Source organism: Hypomesus nipponensis, chromosome 17 (genome assembly GCF_054491055.1).
Source record: "Hypomesus nipponensis isolate SF chromosome 17, ASM5449105v1, whole genome shotgun sequence".
Classification (NCBI taxonomy): domain Eukaryota; kingdom Metazoa; phylum Chordata; class Actinopteri; order Osmeriformes; family Osmeridae; genus Hypomesus; species Hypomesus nipponensis.
In genome coordinates, this window is record NC_140377.1 from 18474701 (window position 1) to 18492651 (window position 17951).

Consider the following 17951-nt stretch of genomic DNA (forward strand, 5'->3'; position numbering starts at 1 on the left):
AGTGATGAGGACGTACAGTTCTGGGTCAAGGGTGTCATTCTTCTTCCTCTGAAACTGCTCTTTGCTGATGGACCTGAGAGAGGTGTGTGTGTGTGTGTGTGTGCGTGGGGGGGGGCACAGAGTGGGGAGGGGGGCATCAGAAAACAATCATCTTAACACCCTCTGCTGGTCATACACATTCATAGTAACAGGCAGGGTTCCACACACACTAAAAACACACGGGCAAAAATAAGATCATTAATCATATAATTAGGGCTGTGAAAAATTACGCGTTATGATTAAATTACAGGATTAATTCGTTATTTTTGTTTAACGCATTTAACGTAATATATCCACAATTCTACCCAATCTGCAACTTCTGGATGAGAAGTTTGTGTTCCAAAAAAACTAAGATGGAACATCCAATAAAACCAAAGTGATATGCACACTCTGCGGGAAGACGTTATCGCTCTGCTAAATGACTGAATGCTAAATGACTCACTGAACAGCGTAGGGCCCTCACTAAGTCTGCCCGAGACAAGGTGATTAGCACAGTTGCCAAATATATTGCAAAAAGCTGTAGATCAATTGATATTGTTGAGGACGAGGGGTTCACCAAAGTTTTGCAAGTGTCAACGGGTGACTCGAGCATCAAAGTACAGCAAAATTAAAGAAGCACACAAATGACAAATTCGGAAAATCGGTAATATGTAATTAATCGTGATTAATCCACAGAAAACCTGTGATTAATTTGATTACATTTTTTAATCATTTCACAGTCCTAAATATAATAGGAGGAAAATGTCTAAAAAGTAGTAGTTAAAAATAGAGTGAAAGCAAAGGGTGAACCCTGCATTTACAGGGTTGACAGAGGGAAGGTTTTTACTCCAAAAGTCACTAATAAGATGGAGAATATAGTAAGACAGTAGAGTAAGAAAAGGACAATCCTTCAGAAAATAAAACAAAGTTTAAAGAATACAACTAAATCAGAACATCTTCACAAAACCCAGATATTATTCAACAAGATGGGCTGTAAAGAAGTCTAGTGTTTATATGGGGAGTAGAGTAGGGTTTTTTTGGATAGGGGGGTTGTGGTACTCACGTCTGAGGTTGGGAGGGGTCGTCTCCTAGCGACACGCTCTCGCCCTGGATTTCGTTGAAACACTTCTCACAGAAGTGGTACCTGTCAGCAATAAGCCCATATTGTGGTGAACTACACCGTTCGCCAACAGCACAGCCAATCACAGAGTAGCCACGAGGAAGCAGCCACCAATCAGGGCAGGGCAGGGTAGGCCAGGGGGGCCAGGCACACAGGAGATGGCAAGGTCGTCGCCAGGTAGCAGCCAATCATGATGCAGGTTTTTTGTGTGGGCGGGAGTTTGATTTTGCACGTAAATTTCGGAGTGGATGATTGGTCACACCAAAGCAGGCCAATGCAGACATCAAAAGCGTTAAAAAGGACGGAGAGAAGGGAAGAAGGGAAAGGGGGAGGGGGATGTGGGAAGGGAGGGTAAAAGGAATATTAAAATAGCGTGAAATAAATCGTTACAGGTCAGATGAGGACAATAGAGGGAGGTAGGGTAGGGATGGATGGAACATGAACAACATCCAATAAGAGACAGACAGCCAAGGCAAAAGCAGAGGTTAGCGTTGGACACCCTAGCGGGCAACACTCAACATTACAGTAACACAGTTAACAGGCGAATCTGCTGGGTGTCAGAGGGGACAGGAGAGAGGGGCGAAGAGGGGGAGGAGGCTGGCAACATAAAAGACGGTTAAAGAAAACAAGTAGTAGTTGTTGCAAGAGACCCATTATCTCTTCAGTCCATTTATAAGGAGGGTACCCGTCTTGTCAACATTGGTGAGGCTGTCCTTTCCCCTAACAGCTCTAATGTTTAATTTAATATAAATGACATTTAAAGTGATATTTTATATTTCAGAGTTTTGAGTACTAAATAGCACAAACGGGTTTAGGACCCAAAATAGACAAGTCCAGGTACCCCCTTTAGAAATGACCAACAGATGGGGGGGGGAAAAGAAGGTGGACAATGAAGATGAGAATGGTGGCAGGGTAACCAGTTAAAGCCAAATTAAAACTTCACTAATTAGTGATTGAACAATGCTGTATTACAGAATATCATTGTGCACAATGTCACGCGGGTATAAGCCCATTGCCCTGAGTGTGTGTGTGTGTGTGTGCGCGCGTGCGTGGAGGTGAGGTGTGATCTGTTTGTCTCCGCCCCTTACCTGTTCTGGTAGCTAAAATAAGCAGCGTCTCGTTGGATGGTGCATAACTGTTTTCCATAGCAGCATAGAGTTTGGGGGGAAAACTCAAGCTGTACCATGGAAAAGAAGAGAGAAGGGGAGGGGGGGGGGGGGAGGAGGCACAGAGCTTAGTAAGATGTGGGCAGATTCCGACACAAAACTGCATGGTGTTATTGATTTGATGGAGAGAGAGAGAGAGGTGTGAGATGCTGTCGTTCACTGATGTTACAAACACACACACACGCCAAACACACACAAACTCCCCTCACCTTCCGCCCGCAGCAGTAGCCCAGGCCCTGCATGACGGGGTCGATCTCCTGCTCGAACACCTCGGCCAGCTTGGAGCAGTACTTGTAGACGCGCGACGTCTTGCGGTTGTACAGCCAGGCGTTGTTGAACATGAGCCAGATGTCGTCCACGTACTGCCAGGGCTCCTGGTACTGGCCCGTGTCCAGCTTCCGCTTGATGCTGGACAGGTCCATGGGGGTCTTCACGATGTCAAAGTAGTCCTGGTGGGGGGAGGCGGAGGAGGGAGGGGGCAAGGCCAGGAGCCGGAGGGGGGGGGCGGGGAGAGGAGAAGGGGAGGGAGAGCAAACGGAGGCGGACCCGAGGCGGCGGAGGGGGTCAAACGCGGGAGAGGAGGACATGAACGTGGTCATCGAGGCGGTGGCGGCGGGCCGCGAAGGTCCAGGCGGGGCCGGGGCAGAGGAGAGAAGAGGGTGCGGGGGGACAATGTTGAGAGCTGCAGAGAGGAGGTTCATGTGCAGACAGAGAGACATGACAGCTTCTCCCCTCCAACCCTCCGCTTTGCACCCAGACCCCCCTGCTGCAGCTTATCTTGGGGGGGGGATGTGACAAGCTGGGGACATGCCGACTCATAGGTAAGGTCAGGAGCCATTTTACAGGGGTTGTACTGAAGTTCACAACAAGTGAGGAGTCAGGAGCTAGGACCCAGGAGCTAGGACCGCGGCAGAGAGATTACTCTACTACGCTCGTCTAGGTGGTCCTCAAGAGTCTGCAGTCAGCTAGAGGGGTCTGGGTGCAGAGGTGAGGTCAACAGAGCAGACAAGATTCACACTGTGGGAAAAACACTGGTTGGTACACTCTCTCTTATTGGCAGCTTTTGGCGGTTGGCCTTGCTGAGCCAGCGGTGAGGGTGGCAGCATGGCACAGTCAAAGCCAAGGGCACAGAGAGGCACGGCACAGACAAGGGGATTGGGAGGGAGGGAGGGGGGTAGGGGTTGGTGTTGGAGGGCACAGCAAAAGGTCTCTCCGTCACCCTGGAGCAAGAGATGAGACCCTTCGGCACGACCAGAAACGGCTACGCCATGGCAGCCGAGCGATGACGTTCCTTCCTTAATGGATGTGTTTGAACCGTTGTCGTACGGGTGAGATCGAGGCCGCATTCAGAAGAGGCTTCCCGGGGTGATGATTCAAATGGAATTTATTTACAGGGGCAGTGCACGTTTCATAAACATGATTGGAAACGTGCCAGAAGTAGCCAAATGGCAATTTTTCACCTGTTGACCGGAAATCGTGCTGGTTATTTGAGGCTGTATGTGTCAGTTTTGATTATGAAAAGCCTTTGTGGCATTTCTAGATCCGTATCAATAGCTACCATGATACAAAGCCGTGGATATATTACATGGTTTAATGGCAAATTCTCAATATGTAGGTGTCATTCTGATCCAGTGAGAAGGGGAGGGGGTGGGGGGGGGGGTTACTGGGGTGGAGAGATGTGCCAACCACATACCTCTGTAGGCCTACCGAACAGTATGTTCAAAACCATCAAAAGTGGAATACGGGTTCCAGCGTGTGGTACAACTGACGAGCCATCCAAATGCAGTCAACAGGTGGCCTTTGACTGGGACATGTATTCAGGCTTGTATCTCTAAAGGCTGGAGGACTGAGAATTGGCACACCTCAACACGCAACTAAACACAACCACTCAACTCCAACACAGTACTGACTACTGGCGAGGAACTGACTAGGAAGCTATGAGTGAGACGAAAACAACAAAACCATAATACAAATTAAAGTCTACGAAAGCAAAATAAAAAGCTTGGAAGCATAAAAAAGGCAATTCACTAAAAAAAGGAGTATGGAACATGATAAAATAAAGCAAAAGAGGCTATGAACATTCTTTGGGAGGCCTTCACAAGTCAACTTTATTCCCGTAGGGTTTGGTTCATTGAAATGCTGAATGGTGATGTGCCAGTGAGAAAATGGCGGCTTATTTTGCCTCTTTGATGCGTGATGAAAGAGAGAAAAAACAAACACCCATTAACTAGGCCCAAGGGGGCGGAGGGATACACAGCCTGGGCCAACACGCCCAGAAAGGTGATCTTCACACAGCTAAATCAACCGACTAAATTGCTGTTGAAAAGGACAATCAACAGAACACATTTAAAATGAAAGTCTATGCCCATGTTAGAATGTTCATAGCCTTGCTTTGTTTTATCTTGTGGAAAAAGTTTTCTATTTGTGTGTATGCAGTGTAGGAAACTAACTAAAGCAGTCATGAGCTGTCACACAAACAAACACACACACACGCCTTCCCAACAACCTACAGTCCAACCAATTGACCTGTACGTGGTGTTCAAACTAGCTGAGTAGAGACAGAACACACTCAATTCAACACATTCAAGTTACCACACATACACAATTCCAGGCACCAAATGTCAATCTCTCAACTTCTACACTTGCACGCATATCATGTCACTAAGATGGAGAAAGTGAAGGATGAAAGAAAAAGCAGTATGGCAAATAAAAGAAAGAGAGAAAGTGAGAACAAAAACAAACCAAAAAAACTAAAAAGGAGTTTTAGAGGGGAGCAAAATGGAGGCCAGCGCAGTCCCTTACCAGGTTAGTTTTGTTACTAGTTCGAATACGTACGGGTATTCCCAGTAACTGGGGGTCCACCGGCTGTCTGAAGGGCAGAGACTCTGGGTCCTGGCGGTACAGAGCCTCCAGGGTGGGCATGAGGGCCTGCCGCAGCTCCTCAGGCTTGAAGACTTGAGAGGGGGGAGAGAGATAGATAGATAGATAGATAGAGAGAGAGAGAAAGAGAGAGAGAGAGAGAGATTATATGAAGGAATGGGGGGGAGGCGGAGGGGTTAACACAAAATGTATTGTTATACATTCATATGAACTAAAAGGATAAAACAGCTGCATTTTCAGAGATCCAATGAGATCGGTCTGGAGAGAGAGAGGAATGAGGAGGGCCAACTTACTCTTCTTCTTACTCTGAGCGCTGGCGGGGGAGCTGTGCGTGCCTGAAGACCCCGACCCCTCCTCTTCCTCTTTGGGCTCCGTCTTAATCTCCGGCTTCCTGTCCTCGCTGGCCGTCCCCGACGAGGAGGACGACGAGGAGGACGTCGAGGTGGACGTGTCCATGGGCTCGCCCTTGCACCCGTCGCCCGAGGGCTTCTCCTTCTTAATCTGACGGGACAACGGAACAAGACATCGTTTACTCACTTGGCTGCGCCGTTACGGCGTAGCATCGTTTGAGGACGAAAAATCCTCTGATCCAACGCGACAGGTGAAAGCATGTGCTTTCCCAGCCTTGTCGTCAGCGTCACTGTCGCACTGGATCAGTGACGTGTGCGTGGGCAGGACGGCCGGCAGAGACGGGGGACCTGTCCTCGACCCACCTCTGGCTTCTCCTCCGTCTTGATGTCGGCCTGACCCTTGCCCGTCTTCCCGGAGGCCTTGCCCTCGCCCTGGGACTCGGCGTCCTCCTCGTCCTGCTGCTTCACGCCCATCTTGGACTCGCCGTGGGCGGGGGCGGGGGCGTCGGGCGGGGCCAGCTGGGAGGAGGGGTCGGTGCTGCTGACGGAGGCCGGCGTGGAGGCCTGGCCGTCGGCCGTCAGGGACGACTTCTGAGACAGCTGGAGAAGGAAGGGGGGTGGGGGGAGAAGAGGCAGAGCAGAGTCAGAGACTGAATTTGAAGGGAGAAGAGCGGAGAGGTGAGGATGAGTGAGAGAGAGCAGGGCCGTTGCCATGGGAACCTGGGAGAGGTGTGGTTCTAATAAGTCAGGAAGGAGCTGGGAGGAGGCAAAGAACGCCCCTCTCACCCTCTGCAGATGCTACCCAGCAGCACCAAGCTGCTGAATGTAAACCAGGAGGGATACTCACCGGTGTCCGTGGTAACTGAGTTGGCACATGTGCATTCTGGGTAGGCACAGACTGAGCCTGCCCCGTCTGGGGGCCTCCTGAAGCTCCGCCTCCATGTGGCTGCTGCTGCTGCTGATTGGCCTTCTCAGAGTTCATCCCTTGCCCCATTGGCTGCAGCTGCTGCGAGGCAGGCTGCTGCGCCGGCTGCTGTTGCTGGGGCGGCTGAGGGGTTGCAAGCTGGGGGGGGTTGGGCGTGTGCGGCTGTGGCGTCTGCGAGCCAGGCAGCGTGGGCGGAGTCTGGTGGGGCGTGGGGGTGAGGCTGCGCGCCGGCGAGGGGGAGTTCTGTCGGATGGGGGGGCAGTGCGGGTGGGAGTTAGGCTGGGAGTTGGAGGATGGGGGCAGGTTGGAGGGGGGCCCTCCACCTACGCTGGGGGGGCCCAGGGAGCCTGAGGGAGCCCCGGGGCCGGTGGCCGTGGAGCCTGGCTGGGCGGCAGGGCTGCTGGCCGGTAGGGAGGGCGGGGTGGACATCTGGTTTTGCTGGGGAACACCACAGGGACGAGGAGACGAAGGTTAACAAAGGTTCAAAGCTCTAACCCTAAGCCATCGTAACCAAAAGCATGCAACTTTATGTTGTGTTACCTGCGCCATGCCTCCTTGCTGACCAGGCTGGTTCATGCCCACAGGGCCCGCGCCAAGGCCAGGACTGGACCCAGGGAACTGTCCAGGAGGGAGGTACTGGTTCTGGAGCTGGCCAACATTGGGCTGGCCCATCCTTGCAGCAGCCATACCCATCTAGAAGACAGTGAAGGAGAAGTATGGATATCTTGCGATAGTTTGCGGGAATTTGTATCTTGTATTTTGTCATTCGTACATCTTGAATTTCACAGGAGGAACATAGAAGACACTCACCTGATTTAGTGGAGTTCCAAGAGGAAGGGGCGGGGTTGACCTCTGACCTAACGACTGCAGTCCCATCTGACCAAACTGGTTCATCCCTGCTGAGAGAACAGACACGCAAGATGAGCGCACACTTTAGACAGATACAAATGCAACTTTTAGGTAAAGATGTGTCTTTTCATTAAATACTTGGTCCGATTTATACCAAGGATTATTGTGCGTGTGTGTGGTGTGTGTGTACCTGCAGGGTTTTGCATCCTGTTGACCATCTGACCAGGTCCAGGGGGTCGGACCATGGAGGGCTCAGCATGGGGACCATCTAAAGGAAAGGAAAAACAAACACGTGTAAAACACAACCAAAAGACTCAGACCTGAGTGTCTCTTTGTGTTACAGAGCATTTAGCACCATATTTTTCGGAAAATAAGCCACATTTTCTATAAACCGTACAACACTTTGCGATTTGAGTATGAAACGCATAGGAATATATGCCGCACTTGATACGGGAACAATGATACCAAGCAATGCACGAGTATAGGTGACCTTACAGCATGCCTTCGAAAAACAAAAGTAAGTGCGTAATTTACGTTTTCTATTGCCCGGGAATTAAGTAATATTTACCTTTAGACGTGTGAGTTCTAAATATTTCCGACGGTCCCCAAAGCGGAAATTATTTTTCCGAAACGGTGGATAGCTAGCTTTAGTTAGCTTCTGGGCTAAGTTAGCCAGCATAATACTCGTAGCAATGCTACTACCATGCTAGTGTTACTTGTTAGCCTTCTCATTTGCACATTTTGAAACCATAATAAAAGTGTTTGTGGCATAGTTTTTGTCGATCTGAAAATATTCCGTTGGAATGTTCGAAATCGCACAGATGCGACGTTACACTGTGAGATCGCATTCGAACGGTCACATATGCGACGTTACACTGTGAGATCGCATTCGAACGGTCACATGTGCGACGCTACTCCTTAACGGGTTAAATAGCATTCACACACAAAAAAAATTCAACCGTTGTTTTGTTATAAAAACGTGCTATAAGCCGCATCGAAATATAAGCCTCGCCATAAGAAAAATGTAAAATCGGGGTATAAACCGCGGCTTTATTTCCGAAAAATATGGTAACTGCGCGTTTGTATGTGCGCGTCCACTCACTTGGAGGCAGTCCGGGAGCCATCGGCGGCTGGCCCATGCCAGGGGGCCCCTGAGGCAGGCCTGTGGGCGGCATGCCAGGCTGGTTGGGCATCATGCCCTGCTTCTGCAGCCGCGTCCTCCTCTTCTCCTCCAGCTCTTTCTGGATCTTATAGATCTTCTCGGCTAACAGGTGGTAGTACTCCGCCTGGGACAGAGAGAGGAGACATGCATTAGGGAGTATTTCCCCTCTCTATTATTATCCCTCTACCTGTCTGTGTGTACAACGCCAAGACTCATTCATGTGATTGAGTGTGCCTGTGTGTGTGTGTGTGTGTGTGTGTGTGTGTTCCTGTGTGTGTGCATGCCTGTGTGTGTGTCTGAGTGTGTGCGTACATATGTTCTTACCCTGCGGTAGGCCAACTTGTACATGTGATTGAAAGCGTGTGTGTATGTGTGGTATTAGTATTCCTACCCTGCTGTTGGCTGACTCGTACATGTCTCCCTCCACCTTCCTGGCGTAGGCCACCAGGTTCTCCATCCTCCTGTCCTTCAGCGCAGCCGGGTCCGGGGTGGGGAAGATGGCCTGCACACTGCTCACCCAACACACGCACAAACACAGAGAGACACATATAAGCCAAGTGGACACGGGTGTCCTCACCTGACCACACCTTTAACACGGTCTGGTCAGGGAGCCAGGCCAGGTGAATTACCTCAGCGGTGCACGAGCGGCGTGTCTTGGGCAGTCTGACAATAAGAGTTAACTTGTACACAACGCTTTTATTGCATTTTTCGACATCTTCGATGCATTCTGGCTGTGAGGGAACGCGCCGACAGCAGTTCTGCAGGTCAACACTGCTATGGATCTGCGCACTTTGATTCAAAAGCTCTCCGGGTGCCGTTTGTTGACGTGTTCACCGTTTGTGTTTGTGCAGACTGTGGGCGCGTGTTTTTTTCATTCAGAAACGGTGCGTGTCTGGTGCAGTGAGGGCGGACTCACAGCTTATGGACGAGGTGGTTGCGCAGGTCCTGGGTGATGTCCTCATGCCAGGACTTCCTCATGCCCGCTGCTGAGGGAGGAGTTGCCGTGGGCATGGAGCCCAGACTGCCCACCCCACTGTCATTCATCAAACTGAAGGGAGGGAGAAGGGAGGAGGGAGAGAAAGGGGGAGAGAGGTAGAGAAGGAAAACAGAGGAGGGTGGCGAGGGAGAAAAGTAGAAAAAGAGAGAACGTGAGTTATGGTGCGAGCCCAAAGCCAAGATAGATAACGGAGATGATGACTAGCCGATTCAAGGGAGAGGAGGGTGTGTGTGTGTGTGTGTGTGTTACCTCTGTGCGTTCATGCTGTTGTGCAGCATGGCGTCTGGGAGCAGGTTGGACTGTTGGTTGGGCTGCTGCACCCCACCATTCACTCCCATGGGATTCCCTCCTGGTGGACACACACACAGAGCAGACCCACAGCGGTCACAACACAGCTCCTGCTGGCTTCCACTTCTGTGGAGAACTAGTTATACAAAACAGCACGCACATTTTATCATGCTAAAATACAATGATTCACTACATGACTGAAATTTACTCAAACCAACTACATATGAAATTGGTCTTCCATCACATTTGGTCCTCAAAACAACCCATGGTTGTTTTCTAACAACCAATCACATGGTTGGTGTTCCAAAACATATAGGCAAGAGTGATTGTGTCACACTCTTGATACCTGACAACAACATACCACTCTAAAGCAAAGCTGTGACAAGCACTCCTAATTCAAAACAAGATTGAATTACTCCTGTGTGGTAATTAGTGACTCGGAGCCCTTTGCAACAGCCAGCACAATTGCGCTGAGCGTGCGAGTGTCTCTCCCTTCTGCCAACTCACCCATGGTGCTAAGCGACCTCATGCCAGGCTGGCCAGGCAGGCCCTGGTTGGCCATGTTGCCCTGGGGGGGCTGCTGAGGCATCTGGTTGCCCTGGTAGGTGAGGCCCAGGGCTGCGTAGGCCCGCTCGATGGAACTGGGGTCGATCTGGCTGGGGGGGTTCAAGTTGGGGGTGCTGGGCTGGCCCCCAGGTACGGTTCCGAGGGAGCCCAGGCTTACCCCTGCACTACTGAGGAGAGCTGTGGAAACAGACGACCGCTGTGAGACATGTGAAGGCATATCAGGTCCTTGGGCAAGGCACTTTGCCCTACTTGCCTCGGGGAGAATGTCCTTGTACTTACTGTAAGTCAGTCTGGATAAGAGCGTCTGCTAAATGACTAAATGTAATGTAATGTAATATCAACAACTAGGAAGGTCTGGGACCACACACACACACAGGTCTGTACACTCACACTGCTGGTTCCGCTTGTCTCCAGCGTTCTTTAGCGGAAGGCAGACAGGACAGTCGTGTCGCGTGCAGTTCTTCCAATGGGAGATGATCTGTCTGGACGAGGCACAGTGCGCCACTGACAAGGAAAAGAACAGAGACAGAAAGAGAGACAGAGAGAGGAGTCTGAGTATAAAGACAAGGTGTCCCTGAGGAGAGCTGATAGTGGCACTAGGAAGGTCCATCCAACAGGACGACTCAGGGCAGACACAACACCACCAGAAATGGAGAGAGAGCCATAGCCCTCTGTTTCAAACGTAATCAGCAGCTGCCTTTAGTGACCACAGGTCTTGATGACTGACCTGACCTCACTTGGCCAGTGTTAGGACAAACAGAACTGTCAAGAGTGGCCCAACTCACCCTGGCAGGACTTGCCGGCCTGGCAGTGGGTCATGTGGTTGAGGACGTTCTTCATGGTGCGACAGTGGGGCAGGTTGCACTGGCGCACCTCCCCGTTGGCCTGCTCCCGCCGCTGGCACTTGTGGGCATGGAGGAGCAGCACCAGCTGCTGCTGGATCAGCTTGCGCTTCTCCGGGTCGGCCGTGGGGGGCGCCGCCCCCGGGCCCGTTCCCACGGCGCCGAGGCCGGCCTGGGCCGCGCCCGCTGCTCCGCCTACGGCCACGCCTCCGATGCCTGGGGGCTGTTGGGAGGCCTGGAGATGGACGGGGAGAAGTGGAGAGGAGAAGGGGGTTAACGTGATTGGACTAGGAGACTTGTTCTCACTGAATGAATGAATGAATGCTGAAGCTCGGTTTGTCAGGCATAACAAGTGTGTTACACTTGCTGCAGAAAATAAGACATTCTCAGTGACCTCTGCCTTGTTAAATTAGGGATGGACCAACAATCAGGGTTGGACAATATTTCCTTCATTTGTGATAAGAGGACAGATATGGTGCATTAAGTGTGAGAAAAAGGTCTCTACAGTTTCTACAGAGGTTAGTATTTAAGATTAGCAATGGACTGATGAGCTCTGGCACTGACTTTATATCACCCTGCATTCAACAGTAAGTTTAGTTAAGTCAATAAATCAGGGTTGCTAAATTGGAAGTGACAGAAGTTCTAAAAAAGTAACTGGTATGCGAGTACATCTTAGATCGGACAGGCCAGATGGTAAACTGATCCACCTCTTATCTACAGACAGCTACAAATATTCACGCCAAGAGAAACGTGACAAAGACAGGCATATGTGTATCTCCTACCATCCCAGCCATGCCCTGTCCTGGAGGCGTCTTCTTGTCCAGGCTGAACTGGGCATGACTGATGGGCAGCCCTGCCTTGTTCTGGAGCTGCGGGCCCAGCCCTGCCCCACCCAGCCCCTGGCCCCCCGCCTGACCATACGGACCACCATAGGGGCCAGCGTTAGCCATCATATTCATCTGAGGAAGACAGGGACCGTGAAGATGAAAGAGGCAGGAGATGGTGGAAGAGGGATGGGAAGGAGAGCAAGGAGACAGAGGGGAGGAGGAGGGAGGGAGGGGTGGAGAACCATAAAGTCACAACACAGTTCTCAGTCAGGCTCACTGAAGTCAACTCACGGGGTTGAAGTATGACATGCAAGTACAGGACCACAGGCTCAACCGACTACTCCAGATTCAGGTCCTTCCATCTCAGGGCCTTCAACTACAGCGTAGGACTAATCTAGCATGACGGACATTCTCTTCATTGAGGGTTGTAAACATCCCCCGCGTTATATCTCCCTTGCTGCACCAAGTATTTCAATTTAATAATGCACCAATCATCTCAGCAATGTCAATAAGTCGGCTACTTGACTTGGAACAAATTTGCCTTTGACATCGGAGCAAAGTCAACAAGAACCTTATCGTGAATTTGCCTATGTCAACGTGATAGCTGGACAGCAGCAGAAGGCCCTCGGATGCACTGTCGGTTTTGCGGACGAGGCTCTTCATGCTTAACGTCAGCCTACTCTTTCAGACCAGACTTGTTTGGCAATAACTGCCTAATAGACACAAGCTACCTATTCAGTATGATAGAAAAGACACCAGTGTAATGTCTGCCGAGGAAAACTAAGCAATTATATATATATATATATATATATATCAAAGAATATTTTCGTTACAGCCCTGAGATGAAAAGATAATGCGCTGCGTCTGACACCCCTGCATGTCTTACCTTGTTCAGTGCTCCAGGTTGCTGTGGCCTCATCCCGGCCTGTGGCCCCGCCCCCATCGGCTGCCCCGCCAGGGTCTCAGCCAGCATGTTACTGTTGCTGCCCATCCCAGGGTTGCCGGGGTAACCCATCCTGGGAGAGCCGTTCATCACCTGGCCTCCCATCATGCCTTGCTGCTGCTGTCCATTGGGGCCTTTCTGGGCCCCCATCATGGCGGCCCGGTTCAGTCCTCCCACCATGCCCACCTGCTGCATCAGTCCAGCCTGTTGGGGCCCAGGGTGCTGCTGGCCCTGTGGCCCCCCAGGGGAGGCGTTCATCCCCCCCATCATACCCATGGAGGCCCCGCCTCCTCCTGGGCTGTTGGTGGCACCCTGCTGTGGGGGAGCTCCGGCTCGGAGAAGCTCCGACAGCTGTTTGTGTTTGGCCGCAGCGTCCTGACCTCCTCCCACACCCATGCCGACTCCACCTCCGAGGCTGGTGTGCAGCTGGCTGAGGTCTCCTCCGTTGACCAGGCCCAGGTCCGAGGAGTTGATGAGCTCGTCGGGGAGGTCGTGCTCCAGGTCAAAAAGTGAACCGAAATCTAGGGAGGCAAGAGAGGGAAGTAAGAGTCACTGAAGCGTCCTCAAGCATCTTTTGAGAACAGTGACTTCTGTTCTTTAGGACGTCTACATGTCTGTTTACTTTATCAGTTAATAAAAGTGCACATATCATAAATCATATGATATTGGATACAAGTGTAAAACAAACGTGACTAATATTCACAGAAAATGACTGAGGCCCCCCCCCCAAATACAACTACTCTGTCAAACAGCAGTAATGTACAGCAAGTGTGGCTGTGGCCCAGTCCAGAGCTGAGCTCTCCGTACTCAGCATGAGTTTGTGGTTTGAGGGAAAGCCAAAACACAGACAGTAGATGTGGTAGGCTCATGGTGAGAAGCCACAGACAGGTAAATACTGACTGGGCAGGTGTGCAGTGTACATGGCATGGGCCTGAGACTACCAGGTTCGAGAAAGCGACCTCTTCTTTTGTATTTTCTTTCTCCCTGTCTGTTTCTGAAAAACATTTGGAGCAAAAAAACAATTCTGTCTAAAATCCCTCCACTTAACCTTCTTCTCCAACGTGACTATAGTAGGCGGCAGTTGGTCCCTTGTCTTAAAATAAGTGTCCCACCTGAGGTTATCAACATTATCAGATAGCCATTGAATCCCTCACCATTGGTCACATACATGTCACACCTAACCATTACCTATGGTAGCCTACAGATAGAACTGACAGATCAATCCAGTTGTTGTAGGATGCCTTTCCATGAATCAAACACTTTAAATCACTTATCACTGCTTGATTCCCCTAAAAGTATTATCTATAGGGTTATCTGGTCGGCTTCATATCATTCAATTCAGACATGTTTGCAAAGATTCATGATTTTATTGTTGGTTCCACATAGTTTATCCGAACAAATCCACCGAGAAGGGTTTTCAACAGCCACTCTTTCTAAAGTTTCTAGGCAAATAGTCTTATTTTAATCAGATATGTTGACTTTATCGAAGCTTGGATTAGAATGTTGTACATATCGGAGTCAACCATTATCTTAAAGCTACGGTTATAGCCGCCACAAGTCAAGAGGGGCGCAATAGTCAGACAAAAGCGATAAAGAGCCATATTGAAGGCTACCAAGCAGACAGAATCAATTCAGTCTATTAAACAACTGCATCCAGAATGCCAGAATCTCCAAGTCTGTGTGCAAATCACACGTCACATTCACCTGCTATGTTGTCGCGGCAGATGTGACCGTTAGAATGTCAATATTTTAGTCAGCTTGCGAGGTACTTCGCTATTATCAAGCCAGCAGCAGTAGACAACAATGCAGTGCTCAACTTCATTGAATCAGAGACACGGGGCAAAGTGATGAGGGCCCAGCGTTCGTGAGTATTTAGGCAAGTTATAGGCATTTCCACACTTTCTACAAAACTTGCTACATTAAAAAGTAATATGAATAGATAATTGATTAACCCTCCCTGCCTTCGTTTTTGCTCATAAGCAAAAGCGGATTCTGCAAAGACGATTCCGTTATTTTGAGAAACGTCTTCAAACGCACTGCAAAGCCGAGTAAGAGGCTTTTATTTCTGTCACTTTAGAATTTCACACGAACCCAAATGTCTGTCGGAAACAACATAGCCCTACCCTGATTTTAGCAATTGATTTTGGCTAACTTGCTAACGTTAGCTAGCTCGCGAACCATCCTCAAGTAGCTGGGCAGTGATCTGACAACTTGCATGTCCCATTGTTCCTGGCAGGCAGAAAACTGAGTTACCAAGTAACGTTTTTGCCGGCTGACCACAGTAATACCTGCTACATTTACCATATTAAAACACATAACACACGAATACAGTGCTTTTACCTGTGAGCTCGCTAGCTAAGAATACTTTCATAATTACATGTCATTTAGTACAACAATAACAAAATTGGACTTGGTTACAATGATTTATACTCCCACACGTAATGTTTAGCTAGCTAGCTAGCCGACTGATGTGTGCAAGCAATCTAGACCAGCTCAAAGAATACACAGAAATATGAAAAACACGTATCTCGTTAAGTAAATAATGGTATATTTTGCAGATATGCATGCAATACGTTTACCGTTTCCATCGCTTGCAGACACTGAGAGAGCCGGGGAGGATAGTTTAGGCCTCTTGGCTGAAGGCGGGCCGGACTCCAGAACATTATCGGCCATATTTTTCACGAATTAACAATTTGCTGTAAGTCCACAAAGGATAAAAGTATTCCCTTGTAAGCGTCCTTCCGATTCCTTTTGAACCTCCGTTAAACGTTTTTGTTTCTTCCCCCACCGTTTGGGGACGGTAGGGGGAAAGAAGGCGATTGCGTTCAACTCTTCCTTTCAGGGCTCCACTCTCGATTTATCCTTCGCTGTAGCTATCAATCCCCCTCCCCTGTCGGATATTTTGTTCCTTTATAGATTTTCTCTGACTTGAACAGGAGGAGGTGGGAAGGTGGAGTCGGTGAAAAAGATAAGTGTGCAGGCCTTCGACAACCTCATGTAGCCTCTTCGGCAACGCTGAAATTGTCCCAAGAACTGTCCTCCATGGTAGCATCAGTCTTTTCCGCCATAGTCGGCGGCGAAATTGAGTGTTTAATTCTACACTGTTCAGATTAGGTCAAAAGGCCGGGGAAATAAATATGGGGATCTGATAATGGAACGTAGTCCAAACGTTCCCCGGTCGTAACTTTGGGGGGCCTCGTCTCATGCAACAGTTATGAGAGCCCCGAAAATGGATAAATCTTCCACTTGGTCTGGCTTTCCATTGCAGTCAATGCAATTTGTTCCCAGCATCACCACAAACAAGGTGGTCAATTGGTGGGATGTTAAATCGCGATGTCCAGCTTTACGAGACTAGGTGACAGTGGTTTCAAGTGCATTTAATGCATGTACGGCCATTTAACCCTGCAAGAACGACATACAGTGTTGTCAACAGACTATCAGCATCGAATGCAGTTCTGCAGAAAAAGCCTAATCAAGTTCCATTCACTTGCAATAAATTGGTCTCACAAAGAGTTCAATTGGAAATGTCGAATTCCATGCATCATAACTTTCTCTTAGGATGTTCTTGCAGACTACATCGTGCAATTTGATGTTCGTTCGTCAATGCAATGCAAGTCAAAAATAACGGACTCGTATTGCACACTTGGATGCTGCACCCCTTTGCGCGAATATGCCAATTGCAGCCAGTAAGGTTAAAAATGGTTGCAAAAATCCTCAACAATTGAGTTTTCACATTCAGTCTGCTGGCAAGAATTGCTTTCCTACGCGAAGGATGATCTTCCTTTCCCGAAATTGTTTCAGAAATCACAGTTCCTCCCAATCAATGGCCGATCAGATTGATCCAATTAGTTTTATTTAGCAGAGGACGTTCCATAGGGATACTTGCCCTGGGCTTAAAAGAAATGGCACTGATTTCACTGCTAGTAAAATAACGCAGCCTAATGCAATCGGAACACCTTTGATTACAAAACATGAAACCGTTGATAAATATCGCAAGAATCTGTCACTGCGTATACTGATTTGTCTTGCCATGCAACTGAAGGAAAAAAATCCTAACCAAGAACAGGAGAATAACGATGAGAGAAGATCTGATAAAGCGAGGGGGGTCGCTACAATATTGTGGCTATTTCAGAAGTGGGCAGCTTCGGATCCGTCTGATAATGATAGCAACACCCCCTAAATATTTTGGGTCCACAAAATCCTTTCATTGACTCTTTGTGATGGAGAATGCCCCCCTTCGCGTTTACCCTGGAAATTTCTCCTTTTCTTAAAATACGGCTTTTGCCCTTTTTTATTTTTCTTTAATGCCTACGGGCAATTTATCATTACTGATATATTTGCGGACATTTTCTTTTTGCGGTGATGGGCTCATAATGGTTTTTCATGTTCCATTTTTTCTTCCGTTCGCAGGTTTTCCTTCGTTAAAATATATTGCCCTCTTCCGCCTCTCCGTCTCCGCTCCGTAAAAACACCCCCTTCCTTGGATTTTCAAAGAGAATTTCCTTTTTCACAGCATCGTTTGTCTTCACTCTTATCACAGATTTTTACTTTTATCCCTGTTTGCGCTCCGATACGACACCGCCACTCATTCACCGGCGGCTCCTGGAGTGACAGTTATCGGTGCTGAAGTCGCTCTTTCTCGGTATCTCCTGCCTCTTTCGGTCTGTCCGCACAAACAAAATGGCGGCTTGTTGTTTCTACTCCTCTGATACGGGGGGAGGGTTGGAGGTACAGCAACATTAGGCGTGAAGGGGGGTTGGTGTTCGGTATTGCCCGGATAGTACTTTCGTATTCTCTCGGAGTTGCAATTACCCCTCTAGCATCTGTAGGGGGCAGTCGTGTTCCACCGCACCATGGGTGGACATGGGACGAGTGCTCTGCGCACATAACTCGCTAACCATTTACCTCGGTAACAAACATTGTAAATTGGATTTGAACTGATCAATCCAAAACGCCAATATAATTTTCCTTAGTGATGCTGCCTTATATTGTAGGAGCGGTTAAATGATATAACTCA

General features: G+C 49.2%; 1 protein-coding gene across 4 annotated transcripts in view; it reads right to left on the reverse strand.

Moving 5' to 3' along the window:
- Positions 1 to 17825, reverse strand: part of ep300b (EP300 lysine acetyltransferase b) — a 34890-nt gene extending 17065 nt beyond the window's left edge. For 2 of the 4 annotated variants that reach the window (XM_084678403.1, XM_084678401.1), the window contains exons 1-21: positions 15514 to 17825; positions 12878 to 13455; positions 11947 to 12123; positions 11108 to 11399; positions 10713 to 10826; positions 10263 to 10499; positions 9717 to 9816; positions 9387 to 9518; positions 8862 to 8979; positions 8411 to 8594; positions 7499 to 7576; positions 7270 to 7355; positions 7000 to 7152; positions 6382 to 6897; positions 5898 to 6134; positions 5478 to 5685; positions 5140 to 5258; positions 2514 to 2753; positions 2227 to 2315; positions 1082 to 1162; positions 17 to 73 (exon numbers count right to left, since the gene is read on the reverse strand). In XM_084678403.1, coding sequence (XP_084534529.1) covers positions 17 to 73; positions 1082 to 1162; positions 2227 to 2315; positions 2514 to 2753; positions 5140 to 5258; positions 5478 to 5685; positions 5898 to 6134; positions 6382 to 6897; positions 7000 to 7152; positions 7270 to 7355; positions 7499 to 7576; positions 8411 to 8594; positions 8862 to 8979; positions 9387 to 9518; positions 9717 to 9816; positions 10263 to 10499; positions 10713 to 10826; positions 11108 to 11399; positions 11947 to 12123; positions 12878 to 13455; positions 15514 to 15607 — 3890 coding nt within the window. In that variant the 5' untranslated portion in view covers positions 15608 to 17825. Of the gene's footprint in view, positions 1 to 16; positions 74 to 1081; positions 1163 to 2226; positions 2316 to 2513; positions 2754 to 5139; positions 5259 to 5477; positions 5686 to 5897; positions 6135 to 6381; positions 6898 to 6999; positions 7153 to 7269; positions 7359 to 7498; positions 7577 to 8410; positions 8595 to 8861; positions 8980 to 9386; positions 9519 to 9716; positions 9817 to 10262; positions 10500 to 10712; positions 10827 to 11107; positions 11400 to 11946; positions 12124 to 12877; positions 13456 to 15513 lie in introns of all 4 variants that reach the window. The other 2 variants (XM_084678402.1, XM_084678400.1) reach the window with 1 other exon arrangement.
- Between the last annotated feature and the right edge of the window lie 126 nt (positions 17826 to 17951).